The 18,520-nt window shown below is 41.5% G+C and overlaps 1 protein-coding gene across 1 annotated transcript in view; it reads right to left on the bottom strand.

Moving 5' to 3' along the window:
- The window catches only part of LOC115365312 (transmembrane protein 132D), a 29,921-nt gene extending 29,373 nt beyond the window's left edge, over positions 1-548 (bottom strand). The window contains exon 1 of the mRNA XM_030060267.1: positions 99-548. Within this exon, the coding sequence (XP_029916127.1) occupies positions 99-171 (73 nt within the window). The 5' untranslated portion in view covers positions 172-548. The remainder of the gene's footprint in view (positions 1-98) is intronic.
- Between the last annotated feature and the right edge of the window lie 17,972 nt (positions 549-18,520).

Below are 18,520 nucleotides of genomic sequence, written 5' to 3'. Positions count from 1 at the left end.
ATCACTTGTGAATCAGCTGGCCATTTGCTCTTCCGTGAAAGACATTCTGGATTTAAATGAACTCAAAACGCACAATTAATTTACTCCACGTCACATACCTTGTGTGAGAACTGTTGTGATTGTTGCAAAGAATATGTGTAAGATCCTCCAGCTATGGCAGTAAGCGCTCATTTTGGCACCCGGCGAGGCTCACCGCTCCACGCAAGTTCCCAGTCTCCGTGGTTTGCTCTTATTTCAAAGGAGCGTGGAGCTGATCCTTTCTTCCATTTCTGGAGTTCACACACTTGACAAAATCACACCTGTGGGAGTAAAACTTGCCGTGTACTCCGTTCTGCACGTGACATGAACGGGTCTATCCGTCCATCGGCGGATTGTGCGTAAAAGTTGTGCGTAAACAAGCCCGGAGACTTGGTGTCCGGTCGGTAGATGTGGGGAAGCTTGAACTGAAACTACATATAATTGGGATAATTTTAAATTCTCGATCTGTCTGACACCCCTCTAAAACGCGTTATCTCACCAAGTGTCCCAGATTGAGTCAGTCTTCCTGTCTCCCACCGCGCCGGCACTCTGCGATGTTAAACGGCTGTTAGCAGATCACTGACTGTCTTGTGCGCAATCCTCAGGGCACTAAACTCATCATCTGTCACTGTTCATCCGCTCATAAAGCCACGTCCAGTCGACTGCTGGTAGGATTTAACCCTGCGTTGGTTTGAACGGAAAGTGAGGCTGAATGATCCCGTTTCTGGAGGAAGGCGACGCGTTAGATTGGCGTGGACACATCAACTCTGTCAGTGTACAATTTTATTGGACTAGAGTTAACAAAATAGAGCTTAACCTGTCCTCCACCCCCTGTTTTTTACACTGGAAAACAAATCTCTATCATGTGAAACAGTGAATATAATAAACACTATCAGAGTGATATATGATAATAGTAGCCTATGATATGGTCTTTTGGTGGGGAAAATGTAAATTAATACCCCGTGAAGTGTAATTGATTGTTGTTTTTACTGTGTTTTTTTTTTTTTTTTTTGTTTGTTTGTTTGTTTGTTTGTTTTTTGTTTTTTCTTGGACTAGTTTTTTCTTCTGCACATCACTGGTAGTAATTGTAGCTTTATCAACAAAATTGTGTTGACTCATGAATGATTTTGGTGGAAAAGGCTTAAGTATAGGATTAGCAAATTACAATGCTCCCGAGTGCAGTGCATTGTCAAATCTATTTTGGGAAGTCTCCTCTCATGCATTTATTTTCGGTTTAAGCTGAAATTCCATTAATCTCTACATTGGACAGTTTCACTCCACATTGTATCATTGCGTCACGGTCAGAGTATGGCAACAGCCTCTGGCACACACTGCCTGCTGGAATGGTCGTGATGTCCACCGTGATCATCACAGGTTTGAGTCACAGCTCCAATTAAATTGGGCTAAATTGGTTAATCAGGGCACACACTTACTTAAGTAATCCTGCTCATCAAAAACGTACACATCAGGTTATTTTCCTCTCAAATTAGTAATACATCCAAATCAGCCAGGTTGTGCAAAGTTGATGCATCACCCATTAAAACAGTATACAGTAGATCTCTAATTAGAGTGATATTTGGTTTCTTAACTGTAGAGATCATCAGGTGGATTTTTAGTGCCCTCTGATGGTTATGAGGAGTTTATTAACAACACAGAAAGGTGAGAGTATTCCTTGCAGTCAGTTACATCAGAAATGATCAGTTTTTGAATTCACTTTGGGTCATTTTCGTAATCGAGAACCCGATGAATAAAGAGTGGAATTTAAATGCATGGATACATGTGTTGCATGAAACAATTTCTCACTTTTGAAACTAAGTAAACGCCCTCCCTGCCCTGCCCTTCGTCCCTTCATCACAAGATTAACATTTTAGCGGAGACAGGACCTGATATGCTCACATTTCACGGGTACAGCACGGGGGACTTATTTCACCCCAACAAAATTTCATCTTTACTTGAAGAATTATGCTGGTAGATGTAATGGTACTTTGCTGACTAATAAAGAGGATCATCCAACAGTGTGCAACCAAACTTCACAGTATCTGGAGACAGGAGGAAGTTGCCACAAGCTACTGCTGTGAGCTTGTTTGGGCTCCTCCCTAGCACTGCAGTGCCGTGATAAGCTCAGCAGCAGCAGCAGCAGCGGTGTGTTGTGTTGGTGCTGCTCCAGTGTGCTGTAATGCTGCCGGAGAATCATTTAGATCCTCTCTTATTTGCCTGCTCCTCACATGTTGAGAAACACCAACTACACCAAGTATTAGTAAAGGCTGATTACCTCCTAAAAAATAGAGCTAAAGTTGTTGTATCAGGGCACATGCACCCTTAAACCAGATTTTGTTCACATTCATTGATGCTTGCAAACAAAGCCACTCAGACACATGCAAGTACATAGTGATCATAGTCACATAAATGAAAAATATTTCATGACATTTAGTTGGACTTAGTAGCTCAAGGTACCCAAAACTAGGTTTTTCTTCTTTGTAAACTGAACATTTTGACCTGAGGAATTGAAAGTAGGACATTAAAGTATTCAGTAAAATACCCATGGCACGCTCTTGAAGAGGGATCTTTTAAGCTGCCTGGGGTAACACAAAAGGAGAATCGCTTCAAAAAGGTTTCACACTTTTGCCTGTCATTTAACATGACATGACATTAACTCATGTGCAAATCTAGATTTTGTGACCTTCCTCTAGGTAGTCTTATATAAGACTAAGGCAGAATTGCAGTAAAAGAGAAAACATACGGTAAAAACCTGTCAAGAATGTGTTATGAACACTTAAAGGACAGCAAACCAACATGGGCCCCTAGATATGCAAGTAAGGATGTTGACATAGATGGATGTCACAGCAGAGATGTGCTGGAGTGGGAAGTGTGGCCATAAATTGGTGATAGATGTGCGTGCCACGAGGAAGGGGATGCGTTTTCAATGCACATCATCCTTCTGTTTGACAGATAGAGGTAGCTTCTGCTGAGGTGTATTTACCCACACACGTCGTTGTAATGTTCATGTCCTCGTTTTCATTCAAAACCCGGAGAAAATGTGCACTAAAATTTACATATCTTTACAATTACACAGTTGCTGAATATTGGATGTTGAATATATAGAGTCATATGCATATATGCATACATGCATGCATATATGCAGGGTGATTTGCATACTCTTATCTTGCACTGTCCTTTTGCATTGTATGAGTTCCTGTTGTCCTACCATTTCTGCCAGTATATATTGTAAAAATCAAAAAAAAGTTATTAATATGCCTGTGTGAGACTATGAGAGGACCATCACAACCATTTATTTATTAGCATGTGTATGTGGCATTCTATCTGATAGAATGGTTGGTGTTGTTGTTCTGGTTTGTTAATAGCTGTTAGCTGTTGGTATATTTATTCTTTAGTGGAGGTTTATAGGATGGTCTGTTTCTGATCTGTCTCAAGCCAGCAGAATCGTCTGTCTCCTTAGCCAGTCACAGACAAAATCTATTGAGAGTTAAAAAGTTCCTGAGGAATTTGGACTCGGGGGAAGAGTGTATTTATAGGTAGAGGGTAGCGGAGGTTGACTTCAGCTGTATTTGGTATCCAGTTCACGGATCAAGGTGGGCTCTGGGACATCAGAAATCACCTTCTGGAGGTGTCATGGGCTTACTTCAACCTGTGATGGCAGGTACCCACTTGATAACTTTGGTGACATACCTGCACTCACACATTCAACTTTATACCTCTTAGAATTGCTTGCCAGTGAATAGTCTTGTAGATTTCTATCTCAAGAATATACCACTTACCCAATGTGGAGAACAACAAGTAGCTGAACAGAGGATGATAAGGGCAAGAGCAATAAAAACAATCAGACTTTAGCTCTTTAATACTCAAAAACAGATACGGAAAAGAACTGATGGGGGGATAGCATTTGGCACAAAATCTTGGTTATGAAGGGGCTGAGCAGTAGGGGAGAGGCCTGTGGCTGGAGGAGACTTTGGGGACGTTGAGACTGTGCATCAAAAACAAATGATGCATTCCTCCCATTACAACAAGCCCTCTACTTACAGCGCTACACATGCAGAGGGTTAAACAGTCATAGGCAAATCTTTGATATACCGAATGCTTTTCCCCTTTTTAAATGTCAGGGAAAATGGCTTCTGTATCCTTAATTGGAGGGAGGCGGCTGGAGGTCTTTCCTTATTACACACCTCACCTGTACGGCATCCACAGCTCTCCCACACAAGCTGCCCCTCAAACATTAATGGCAAATCTGTAAAACTTAAAAGGTACAAACCTGCAAAGGCATAAACCTGCGCAAGCACAGGCTCAGATACCCCAGGAGCACATGCTCTCGTTCTTCCACTGGGTCCTAGAGGCATACCTGTTACATTTGCAGCAGTGTCACCAAGACAAAGTCCTGCACATTTATTGAGCTTTGCAGTGAAAGTGATTACAGGCTATCTTTGTCTTCAGAGTTACAGCATATGCATTATTTCAAGTAGTAATAACCAAGCCAAAGGAACAACAAGCTCCCCAATAAATCAGAATCAGAAGTCCAGCGAGCACTCTTTACAAGCAGGAGTTGAAATGGTGATGTTTACAGCTGAGAAATTATTTATTAGTGTGCTGCTTTATTTGAAGAGCCCATACGTTTTTGTTTTTTTCCTCTCACTGTTGTGCGGAGAATTGCTGTCTGCAGCTTCCTAATCCAGCCCAAACTGGGCCATGAGAGACAGCTCTCCATGTTTGGGTTGAATACCCCCAGGCAGCTGAAGAAGAGTTTGTTCAGCCTAATCTCCACTGTGTGATGTGTGACTTCTTCCCCTGCTGTCATACTCATGTAATCTGCTGTTTGCTCCGCTTTAAGTCCGGGCGTAGCGAGGGGTTGAAGCGGGGACTACATGATGGGAACTGTCATCTCTGTCCCATCGATGGGTGCTGCCAGTATCCTGCTAATCCCCAGAGTAATCCCGCCACCACTCTAGAGGAATCAGCCACACCAAGGCTGGCAGGACAGGGCTCTGCAGCTCCATGCACACCCAGCACACACACACACACGTAAATGAATATATATGCTGAAATATATATGTGTATGGGTGTGTCTGTCTGTGTGTGTGTGTGTGTGTGTGTGTGTGTGTGTGCATACATGAATACATACATAAATACATGCATAAGTAAGACAAGGAAATTTTATTTATAAATCACATTTCACAGGGGTATATTCAAGGTGTTCTAGAGAGGACTTTAAACAATAATATTAAATTTTAACAATTGAATTGCAATACTGTTAAAAGAACAGAGAGATTTTTTTGAAATAGCTATAATTATGATGAAAAATGTGCATACATAACATGCCGAAACAGAGTGATAACAAACATAGGTAAAACAATTTTACATGAAAATTAGCTTTAATGCTACCAGGATTTATGTTTACAAAGAAATAGCAAAGGTGTATGGAGAAAATGGGCAAGGGTTAGCATTTTCAGTAAAAGTGAGTAGTTTCTCAGGTTTAAAAAAAAAAAAAAAAAAATCATATGAGCAGCATTCAACCTGGGGCATCAGTTACTGCGATTTGTGGCATCTGTATCAGCCTCTGCAGCAGAGGTGGATTGCATGACCATATTCTCTCCTAGATTCCTCCCCATGGAAAAGCAAATCCCAAGTTGAGATCTCACATTGTATATCCCATTTATGTACTTTATAAATGATATCTGTTCAGCACAGTGCTGAGACTGGAGTCTATTTTCTCCCTTCTGAACGTGTGCACTGGAAAAAATAGCCACTTATGTTGTTCTGACTCAGTGGAAAAATGGGACATCGCCACACTCTGTAAAATATGTCTCATTCAGTTGTCCCCTCTGTATTTCCAGTTATGTAAAAGTGAGAATAGTGGAGGACCTCAAAGATCACCCTGCCGAGGCAAAACTCACAAAGGAAGAGAAAATTGGCTCTTTGTGTTTTCGCCAAGCTGCCTTAAAGAAAGCAAAACCTCATGGAGGTCAGAGCTGTGGTTCCTGGGTAAAAACATTCTTTAACTCCTAGACGCATATTCCATCTCAGATATGTCTTACTTTTCATATGTTGGTCTCCACTAATGAGGAAGCTTTGATGTTTCTGTGAGACAAATACTTCTAACCGGAGGCTACCATCTGACAATTATCTAAGAAATACGGTAACAACAAAAACATAATACAGTAATGAGACCTTGACATCTAATGATTTGTTTCTTTTTAAAGCTCCTTAGGTGCTATAAAAAGAAAATAACACATATCAGGGCAATTATCAAACAGGTTTCTCCAACAAAGATAATTTGTTTCACAGAAGCCTCATATTTTATTTATCCTCTCATTAATTGGCATTTATTTATCTTAAGGAGGTTGTACAGAAAACAATTTTAGCATAAGTAATGCATTACACTCCTGAATAAATCGTTTCATAGCAGTCTAATAGCAGACTAATTAGATTCTTCTCATTTATTTCATTTATCTATGATTTATTTATAATCTTTTGTTCACATATGATGACGTGTAAATGAAATATTTCCCATTTTCTCCTGGGAATTAGAAAATATATTGTATCTATGAGTAACAAACCTGTCCTCTGTTCATTCTTTTGTAGAAACTGTTTGGTGGGTAAGTGGCGGGTAAGTGGTAAAGTGGCTGTTTGAGGAGCTGGCTTTGTTTTTCTATAGGATTCATTTGCTTCATCACAACTACAAAGAATCAAATCTCTACTACAACACAGTTTCATCTGCAGAGGTCAGACAAGGAGACAAAACAGACTCTGTTATTCTACTCGCTGGCATACTACTAGGCCTTGACCCAAATTCGACGCTTGCCGACGGGACATGTACATACCCAACATGGAGACAGCGCTGCCTGTGCAGCTTGTTTCCCACCTTAACTATGAAAGTGGAACCAAGAATAGATGATGAAGTGATGTGTGGTCCTGTTCGTAATCTGACAAGCGAGCTAAAGGGCAAAAATGACAGGTTATTTCAGTGCAAGGGCAGTTAAGAACAATGCAGCCAGGCAGCAAAGATATTAATCCACAGATTTAAAAGTGGCCCATAAATGCTACCCAAAGGACCTATGAAGGTGATGAGGTGATGGAGGGGTCACTATGAGTGAATTACAACACCCCATTTGTTGGACATTAAGGTCACAGGGTGGGCCTCAGTAGAATCAGATTGTCAAGGATGAGAAGTGCTGGGGGCAACGTTCAATAAAACATGAGAGCAATCTTCTCACCAGGAGTAAAAGTGCTTGGCAGTTCAACTCCAGGCAGCCCAAACAGATTTCCCCTGTGAGCCAAAAGCATCGCAGCTGCTCATTCACCACGGCTGGCAATCCAAGCTGCCATCAAATCGACAGCCGTTGCCAGAAATAGTGCTGGAAATTGGCCAAACTATCACACAGTATCTGACCTCTGACAAAGCTTATCTTGTACACGAAAACGTATGGAGCTGAAATGATAGTGTCTGCCTGCTCCAGCTCCTCTCTCTGCCTCATTAGCCACTGATATTGGATAGGTTATCTTGGCTTGCAGCACATTTTATGGTCAGAGCTCGCCTTATCCCGAAAAAGGTGCGCAGGGAAGGTTAGATTGTTTGTAAGAATATTACATCTGAAACTTCTTTTGAATATGATGAGTTGAGATGTGCCAGCTGATCCCCTTATGGTTACTGTGTAGCAGTGAAGGTATGCAGGTGATGGCTGATTGCTGGGTTTGAGCGTTGCTGGAGACTGTTTGCTACGGGGCATGAAACGAAGAGACAGATGATAAGCTTTTCCCTCATGCTCTGGGGAGCACAGTCAGCCATGATAGAATGAGTCATGACAGGCTGGCGTTCCAGAAACGGATTAGTATGTATACCCCAACTCTACATCATGCATCCACAACAATCATGGACAGCACATGATCTCTATTTGGACACGGTCACTGGCTTCATAGAATCCTCAACACAGCATCAAGCCTGGCTCTGTGAGCACGATGGAAAACCTCTTGTTGCTGGTTGTTGTTAAATGGACAGTATTTATGGATTCAAAAGAAATGTTTTAGTTCACAATAAATAGCTTCATGTCATGTGCAAGAAACAGCAGCCTAAGTGCTATACAAGTAGCAGAGTTTGCACACATTACACTTCCAAGTCTCCCCTGCAGCATTCTCAGAGACACTCTGCAGGACCAGAGGGGTTTCACATCTTAAGCCCAATTTCTCCTTTGCTGATATAGAGTGCCAAATTCCAGGAATTACCTGGCAAACCATGATCAGGTCCAGAGGATTAACAGGAATGTTCCCCTCCAGAAATCAGACATTTTGTCATCTCCAGAGGGCGGTTTAGCAAAGGCCAATGAGTGGATGTCAGAGCTTAACCTTAATTTATGTATATTTCCCTCATGCAAGTTCACAGCAGCATGACATGCAGGCTGAGCAGTTAGTCAGCCATGTTATTAGATTTTTTTCCTTTACAGAGGGTGATGTTGGCACACACATGAGGAGTGTTACGACAGGCAACATGTCAATCTAAGAACAGGTTAATGGACAGATACAACATCTATATGTAATTGTATTATGTTATACAAGTGATCAAGTGAAACATCTGAATGACTAAATAATTGATCAGGAACTGTTAGAGCAAGTTGTGCTGCAGTTGTGCTGCCATCTAGTGCTATAGTGACTGCCTGCTGAGCTTGCAGAGGGATAGAAAAAAAATAAATTCAGTTCACCACTGTATTCATTTTCTCTTTTTTTATCTATTTTTTCCCCTGCGAAAAATGCTTGTGTGTCTAGTTGTGCATGAGTGAGTGTGTGTGTGTGTGTGTGTGTGTGTGTGTGTGTCACAGTTTTTATTCAGTGCACTTTACAGTGCCAGGAGTGCATACATTTCTAGTGTGGGTAATCCCAGTGGGAATCAAAGCCATAACCCTGGCAGGGTTATTGCTATGCTCTGTCCATTTAACTTTACAGTGTGTGGCTGCATGTGTGGTTTTATGATTGTCTAACATGTTAGACTCTCATGTTTAAATAGAATACACACACACACACACACACACACACACATACATTGACCTGTAGATCATCTTACCTTAAATGATGATAATATGAAACCAAAGTCATGTCTGTGATGGTTACGGTGAAGGATAGGGTTCGGCTTGCATCATGCTAACTCTTTATATCATGTTGAGTGAGAGAGTACACCGCTACCATTTTCTCAAAACTGGGAAAAAAAAAAAAATAGAATTTGTAGTGGCTCTAACATTAAATGGAAAATAATCAGAAATGATAAGTCGCCTAATTTGGCATATTTGTGTATAATATTTTGTGTAAAACATACACAGGATATCATTCAAAAATACCACCAGGTGCTACTTTCCTTGCTTCCGTAAATCATTAGCTCCAAAAATAAATGTGACTACATATGCTACAGTGAGTTATTATGTCTCATTTTTAAAATGTATGAACCTCAAGGCCATAGCCTACCTGGAACTATTCATCTCTAAATGGTGCTGCAGTTTTCTTTGGATAATGTCCATCGCCTACTATCACTCAACATGGTGTATGCGAAGGTTTTAGCATCGAGCACCGGAACGAACAGCATGGGGCAAATCTGGTGTCTATGTCCCCATTGCTTAACAAGTAAGATGACAAATGGACCGCTGCCCAAAAACCTGAACTTGTTTAACAGCGATGGAGATGTCAGTGTTAGCAGTGTCTTGGTCCTACAGAGGAAAATTCCCTTTTCATCTCAAATAATACAGACTTCACCTGGGGTTTTGTTATGGCTGCGCTGTCCTCCACAGGCTCCTGTTGTCCTGTGGCTCTGCCCTGTGATTGACTGTGTATGCAGCAGGACGAGCCACACCAGGACAGAGCCACTTATCACTCCAGGAGCGATGGATGACCCGGGAACAGAGATGCAGCCTGGGCCGCACACTGTGTCATCTGTCCGCCAGACGCCAAGTGAACCAGAGGATGAGAGGAGATGAGCAGGACAGAGATTTAATGCCTCCCTCCTCACATTATCTCCCCTCATACCATCGCTCATGTGGTGAAACTTCCTGGAGCTGAGAACCGCTGGAACAGACTTTACAACCTGGGAATAAAGGATCAGGTGAAAAATGGGGGCAAGGGAGCTATGCTATCGGGAGCACAGTGTCATGGTTGTATTTCTAATAATAATGAGAGTCAGGATCACTTTATTCACCCGGCAAAATAAATGTAAAAGAATGCATCTTGTTGGCTCTGATGCAAGGACATATTGACAACTCTGCACCAATGCCTCCAAGACAAATCTGTACATTTACAGAATTCTCATTTTTAGAAAAGAAGTTCCTGTGCTACAAAAACTTGCAGAATCTTTGGCTTCACATTGATTCAGTTGTATTCATAATTCACTAGTTGGCTATCTGATTTAAGAACAACTTTTCTTTTTTTGAAATGATTCAGTTTGATTCAAGTTTGTACACTGCAATAAGAGTCAATAATTCAATTCAGTACTTTTATATCCACAGACGAAGGAAAACAAGACTAGGTTAGGACTTAGTATGTGGTTGGACCGCGACTACATTTAAAAAGCAGCTGTTTGTTCTGTGAACAGCAACTCTACTGGATGGTAGTTTTCAAACCCTGATTATTGATCCTGTTACTGTAAATAGCACCAATTTATTTTATATATGAACTAAGCCACTGTTCCACCGTTCCACTGCACGGTACAGCTCAACTCAACTTTTTGGTTTTCCATCAGGCAAACGTTGTGGATAGTACCTGGTACTTTTTTATGGAATCGCCTCAGTCAAGGTTCCAAGTGAGCTGAGCTGGTACTAAAATGTGAAACACCCTGACCAGTGACTGACTGACTTGAAGAGCTATGTGGGGACACCTGAGGGTGGTGCCTTACGTCCTCTGTCATACACACTATTGTATGCTTGATGCGTGTCATCAAGCATACAATAGTGTCATCATTTTTTTTTTTTTTTTTTTTTTTGGCATAAGCTATCAAAACTGTAACCTAAAAAATTGTTTATTAAACTAATCTTCGCTTTAACCCCATGATTAAACCTTACTCGAGATTTCACACCTCATTGTAACAGACGTGATTTTTAATGTTTTTGTGTTCCACAAAAAAAAAAAAAAAAACACATAGGGATCAGGCAAAAAAGTTGAGCCAGAATCAACTTTTGCCACAATGCAACCCGATGTCAGGCTTCGTTGGCCAATCATGTGGCCAGCGAACTGGCTGAGCAGGCAGACAGACAGGCTGTATAGTGACACAGGTCCACACAAACCACACATCCTCACACTCTGAAGGAGTGCCCACACGTCCGCACAAACCTGACCACGGTGCTGCAGTGCCTGATCCTGTCTGAATGTGGCCTAAATAGTGCTAAAACATATTGAACAACAATAAAAACCTACTCAGATGGAGGATTTGTATTCTGATATCAATATAGTATCTTATGGGCTCACATGCAAAACCACCACCCATCCGGGTGAAACACCAGGTTTTTAGGGACTCCCCAGTTCTGTGTACAACCAGGAAATGCCAAAGCGAGACGTGTGAAACTTGTATCACAGTTGATAATCTATCCATATAAAAATTGTTGTTTTCAGCAAATCTCTTAGTATGTTCATGCAAAGCAGCCATTTCGAGTTGGTCTTGCTGTCTTAGCGTGCAAGAAATGTGAATGAGCTGCAGTTAATGAGTAGAACGGTAAACACCTCTGAGGATGTAATTAGAAACTGTTGGGACTGATTAATTTAGAAAGAGCAACAGACAGTGGTGAAACTGCATCACATGGTCAACCAATGTTAGCCATTGCCATTACTGGCCAGCCACCCCCATATTTACCACTGATATCATTAGTAGGTCAACCACTCGTGTAACTTTATCTCTCAGTCTAACTTCGATCACTCAGGCTCACATTAGCGTTTGTAGAGCTCGTCCTGCCCTGTGCCCTGCCAAATAGCCACTTGTAGCAATCTCTGTGCTAAGGCAGAGCATATCAATAACTATCAAGCTCATTAAAAGGGCAGTAACATGATACAAATGTAGGGTTAAACCACCTGTGTTACATTAAGACTCTTTTTCCCTCTGAGCTGTAAACAAAATCAGACCACAGAAGTACTTTAACATGATTTATTCCATAAAAAATTTAAAAAAGAGTTACAGTGCACTCTACAGTGTATGTTAGATCACAACATAAGGCCTTTTTTGCTGTAAGAATTGAATTGGTTCAAAGAATTTCATATCAGTTCAGGCTGAAGTCAAAGCAATTCATTCTATTTATTTCAGTCAATGCAGTTCAAATGACAGAATCTGAATGAATCTTTATACCCGTTGCTTTACGCTGACATTTAACCTGAGTTCATTAAAGTTATAGCTGATCCAATACATGATCATCCTAAATATTGGACTGCAGATTGCTGTACTTTTAGTAATAGCTTTACCATCTTGATTATGGAACAGAGAAGAAGATTGGAAAAGACTGCATTTATGCCAAATCTATAGTAAATGAATCGAATGTATGATGAATGATCAAGGCGAGCCCTTTGCCGAAGAAAAAGCAAACTCTGTCCATAATTGTTTGCATGTATAAATCATTTAAACAACAAATAAGATGAGTGGTTCAATCAGCTGTTGCATCTGTATGTATGTGAGGCTGTGAGCCAAACAGGGGGCCACATCTCTCCATCTCTGGAAAAGAGGAGGAGGGATGGAGCATTCACTGGAGCTGACAGGTACCTACTACTGATTCAATGTGATTTATTTCCACACAGAGCTTGGACGTGGACGGTGCATGGGCAGGTCAATTTGGTTTGGTAGAAGAAGAGGCATCTGATTGATAGAGTCTGGGGGCCAACCATGTTCTCTACGCTCGGCTCCCCCTCCATCAGGGCCCCTGATATAGTCGATTAATCCTCAGTACACAGAGCACAGGATTTGGCAGGGACTGTGTTTGCGCGCGTGTATGTGTATGTGTGTGTGTGTGTGTGTGTGTGTGTGTGTGTGTGTGTGTGTGTGAGTGTGTGTGTGTGTGGGGTGTGTGTGTGTTTGTCGTGTTTTCCAAGGAGCTGACTCCATGCTCCTCCTGAGTGAGTTCAGGATGGGAGTCTGCATCTTTGCCAAAGGAGCTGTAGTGTGCTCACTCATGCTTAGTCAGTCAAAAGATTGAACTGTTGGCATGGATGTATCTTCTCCGTTTCAAGAAGTTTTAGGAAAAGCCAATATTTTAAGTATCACAAAGAGAGGGAAAAAAAAAACAAATAATCTGGAGCCAAATAATTTAATTACTCTTAAAATTCATTGGCATCACCACTAGATGGCAATATCAACCAAAAGAAATTGATGACAGTTGGTTAGATTAGAAATGGATTGGATGAAACTTGTGTTTAACTCAATGAATTGAGTAAAATGGGATCACGCGAAAGAGTAAACACCTCCCCAATACCCAGGTGCTTCTGAAAAATCTAAAATCTGAATCAGTTTCATGATTACAGTAATTTTAAGGAGTTTAATTTCCACCTGGCTTCCCTCAGTCAGGGGATTTCTTATTTCTTTAAATATGTTATACACTGGTGGCTGCAGTTTTCAGACTTTTCATGTTCTAGACTGTCAAGTTAGATTAACTTAAGCTTCAGACCACTGTTTAAACTGATTTTGCCATCAGGACCCTGCTATAAAAAAAAATAGTTTATTTTCTATAAAGGATTTAATTATTTAGATGTCATACTTCAACACTGAAAAATAGCGGATGAGATTGAAATCTATTTTCAAAAAATCAGCCATTCACCATTTTTGGCGTCATAGCAGCTTCTAATAAAATAACTTTGGTATACTATAGTAAAATTGAACTACTCCTCATATTGCTGAGGACCTCATGGAAGCCCCTCAAGGCCCCCTTGGGTGCACCCAAAAAAACAAAACACTGACTGAGGCTATGAGAAGTCTTTTTAATGGTTAGGAATTAAAATTGTACACTACTAAACACACTACAGAAAATATCCGTCCTAACAAGTTATTCAGTCTCATACTCTGTGTTAAAATCTTCTTTTTCTCTAAACCAAGTAAAAAAAAAAATCTGACAGAGGGATAATGTAAGCCCACTTGTATCCAATGCAGTTTCACTTGTTTCAAGATGTTTTCTGGGATCAAGTATAAACATGTTTAAACAAAGCAGATTGGTCCATTAGTATCAAGAACACATTTGATCCAAAAAAAAAAAAATTGGACAAGTTGATTAGTTTGGAAATTCATGGGATTATCTTATCTCATGGACAGATGTTTTACTTGGTTTAGAAAAAAAAGCTAGATTTAACTGAGAATACAAGACAAAATAACCTGTTAAGACGGCGATTTTCTGCAGTGTAGAGATCAGATCATGAATCATTTGTTGTTTCTCAAGTATAAGCGTATTAGCCCCCTCTATCCACTTTGCAACCCACTTCCATAAGACCACACCCACAGTCTCAAGAGCAAGATAATGAAGGAGAAGCGAACACGCTGTTGGCTCGCTGCATTACCAGTCACAGCAGCACAGCCAGCCTGCCCCCTGCAGTTTGCTTCAATCCCCCTCTCCTGGTGCTTCTTCCCAGTGTGCACCCTGAGCCTGTGCTGGATGAGGCCAAGCAGGCCCGCGGCCCTTCACATCTTCAATGCCTGGTGCGGTCAAAGTGCTGCCTGATATCCCACTGACCCAGCCCACCTCTAAGTATCTGTCCAAGGCCCCCCTCCCAAAGGTTTTTTTATCCTTTTATCCATGCATGAGATCAGAATGCCAGATCAGGATTAGGGTCAGTATTAGGATCAGTTGTATCAGACAACTATTGAAGCATATCTCTCCATCTCTTTTTCCCTGGTCCACCAAAAGAAGTTTTATCTTGTGTTCTCCTTCTCCTCTCTCTTGGACATGAGTGACACATCAGAGATAGCCTTCAACTAATCCCATCCTTTGTGCTCACTGAAAGTAAGTTGCAAGCCTGTAGCCCTTTCACAGTTTATTTGTTGTCGTTTTGAATCATACTTAATGTCACGCTCAACGCCAGATTGGTGCTCTGAGCCTTTCTGAGTTTTCAGCCAGTGTGCAAAACGCCCCTCAGAAATAGGAGCAACTGAAACATCAAAGGGATATGAGAACGCTTCTAATCAAACTGTTGGTTATTGTTGGAGTTCCTCCAGGAAATACTTGATGAATGCATTGGCAGTGTGCCCTTAACGCCTGCATTGTTTTAGGTTCGGTAATTTTCTAGAGAATCCCACGCTTGTGTCATAGCACACCAGTGGACTCCAAGTGAGAAGGGCATGATATATGAGAGGCTGTTATGAGGAAAAATAAAGTTTCTCATATTCGTCTGTGTAGCATCCTATTGAACCATTATGAACCAACCACAGACTAATCTCCCTAATGATACACTCATTCACTTGCATAAGAGACTGTAATGACACTGCTCCTATTGTTTGAGCTGAAATTCATGGCACTCGAACGTGATAGACTGTCACTGTGCTTGTTTCTCCAGCAGGTGATGCTGGAGAGCTGGAGTTCCCACAGACGGGCGAACCAAGTTGAATCCCAGGAGAGTGCATGTGTCTGCATGTGTGTGTGAGAGTGTGTGAAGGGAGATCTATCCCCAGAGCTCTACCTGACCTCCCATTCCCCGCTGCAGCACACACCTTGTCAGCAGGTAGGGCCTTATCTCTCTCCACCTGAATTGAGGCATTGAGCGCTCACTTGACCTTGTCATTATCTTGTACCTGGCTTTGTTTCCACACTGCTTTCTACCTTTTGTGTATTTCCTGACTTTCCCTTTCCACACTATTTGAACAAAGATAAGAACAGAGTCTATCTAACCCCACCCCTTCTCTCTGCTTTGTTTATGAAAGAAGCCTTGTATATATTACAAAGGAAGGCCCTAACCGTGACCTTCCACGGCACGTTTAGGTGTACCAGTCAACACCACTCAGATGGTATCAAAGTCTCTCTTTTTGCAAAATAAAGGAAGGAAATGAAGAATCAGAATCAGTCTTATTCAAGAGGTGCAAATCATATTCATTGTTAAATACCTTTATTTTAACCACGAGTCAAAAGCTGCATTCGGTTCCACGGTGTGCATTTACAATACTCCCTACTCCCAGCTTCCTGTTTAGGGAATGTTGGTGAAGGGAACGTCCCCCGACAAAATTCCACCATTCCGAACACCCTGCAACCACACCAACGCAGACATCGCTTCCTCCATGCGTTTCCCTGGTAACATAAACAGCTCTAACTACTACAGCTGACATTAGCGCTGACTAACATTAACATTTGCTGCAATATTGAAGTTGCACGGCTTTGTTTGTTAAACCAAAAACTAGTTAAATCTAGCTTGTTTCCCTAGGAAAAGTATTTGATTCATTATATGAGCATTGTGATTTTTAGGTATATTAACCTGTCAAATAGTCACATCAGTAACAATAATATTAGCTACAACGACAGTACTTACAGACATATGTAAATTCGCAGTGACTGAGGTGCAGGGACTCATGGGCAGTTTTTCTTGATAGCTTCCGGCGAACTAAGGGACCGTCTTTCGGTTCTTCCCGACACAGCTCACAGTTCCCTTTGAACTGAGCATTTTTGCTCCCTACGGCTTGGAATCTTACTTAACATGGCCGAGTATCCTGTGCAGTCACCCGGCAGGAAACTACCAGTCCATTGGAACGCAACTAAAGATTTCCTACAAGATGTATTAAACTGGAGTCACACCCACATTATAAGAAAGGCTGGGATAGGGGAAACAGTTGGGACATTTACACAGTTTATATGCAGTACAGACATAGAGACATAAAGGTATCAGTATGTCTTGCTAGATAATATATTATTGTAGAGAACTGAACTGAACCGATACCTGTAGATGACTTATTTATCATGAAGCATGAATTCAAGGTGCTTTGTTCATAGTGCTGTGTGTGCATGTGTATGCTCACATACATAGATAGAATATATGATGCTTTCTCAGTTTTTGAAGTAATGTCTCTTTTAAAGGTGCACTATGCAACATTGCCAACTGACCAAAAAACTTGGAATATGCACTTCATCTATTAGTGAGTCATGCAAGCTATCAGATTAATTGCTAATATGCTTACATATGTATAAACATGTACTACCTGAAAAAGGAAATAATGCAATCAAGTTTTACAGTTGTGCACTAGAACAATCTCTTTTTAATGTCCACCAGCAAACAGCATCATTGCTCTATTTTTTCTCATGTTCTTGTTACATTGCTTACGGTTCTCCTCTCATATCAGAGGAATAAAGCAAAATCTGCTGTGGCAGTTGAGGAGCTCCCTCTCGCTTGTAACTGAGGGACATGGTAGAGTTTCTAAGTCGCTTTTGGAATTACAATACGAGGAGTAACATTTATGGCATATGCTACCCATAAAGCAAGCCTGACTATATCTGTCCATCAAAAAGTTCACAGACAGCAGTAGGAGAGATGGCGCTCCCCTTTGATTTTAATGCTAAGGGCATAATTTATGTAAGATGTTTGAATGGCTTTTTGAGTAAGAATAGATTAAAGGAAGTTTCATGTTTGAGGAGCCAAAAAAGTGCCTGCAAAGCACTGTTTTTAAAACTCCTGGGGCTGCAACTGGGTTGGCGAACAGGGCGGTTGCAAATGGTGATTAGCTCAAGCCATTTACTGCACTAACAAAACAGTGTGCCAATCAAGGCCATCCCCTGAGTTTTCCTCTCTTTTCTGTAAATATGAAAGGCCTTGTCCCGTCAGTGACTTCAAACGTGGCAGCAGCAGCCCCCATACCAGGCCATGGCGTCTCCCTGAGCCCTTCCCCTCCGCACATCAAACCCCAGCTGACAAAAGCAGCTCTAGGTGGCATAATGAGGAGCACTGCTCCTTTCAACTGTGTGTGGAGTGTGTGTGACATTCTCTCTCTTCTTGTGTCTTGTGTTGACACTCTGTGGCCTGCGTCTGGAGCTCACCGGACAATCCAGACAGCCCCCCACTCCTTGGACACTAGCCACTCAGGGCAGCATCAAAGCCCGGCAACTTCCTCAGGTCAACAGTCAGGGCCGTGTACACACACAGCCCTGCCAGAGTGGAAACAAGGGAGTCGTTTTAGTGCAGACCTTCCTCAAGATGTACCAGATTGTTTCTTTATGTGTCTTGAGGAAGGCTTGCAGACTAAAACATCTACCGAAAACTTTATTTTCCCATTGTTCATTTTTCATCAGACTTGGAACCCATTGGCTATCGTTTGATGATGATTGAGCCTCTCAGGGCAACGGCCAATTCAGGGTTTCCATTGTAGCTACTGGCTGCTCACTTCCGTTTCCTTTACCATTTCTTTTATTACACGAGTTGAAGTTTCTCCATACAAACACCGATACTTTTTGTATGTGTTTTAGGTCCAGACGACATTTTTTGACCAGTGCTTTCTGTCTCCTTCACTCCCCACGCAGACTATTTACCTGCACAAAACCACTTGAACTACAAACAGAAGCCAGAAAACTTCCGACACAAAAAATCTTGTTCC

This window comes from Myripristis murdjan, chromosome 9 (assembly GCF_902150065.1).
Source record: "Myripristis murdjan chromosome 9, fMyrMur1.1, whole genome shotgun sequence".
In the NCBI taxonomy this organism is placed as follows: Eukaryota; Metazoa; Chordata; class Actinopteri; order Holocentriformes; family Holocentridae; genus Myripristis; species Myripristis murdjan.
This window is presented reverse-complemented; position numbering and strand designations above follow the sequence as displayed.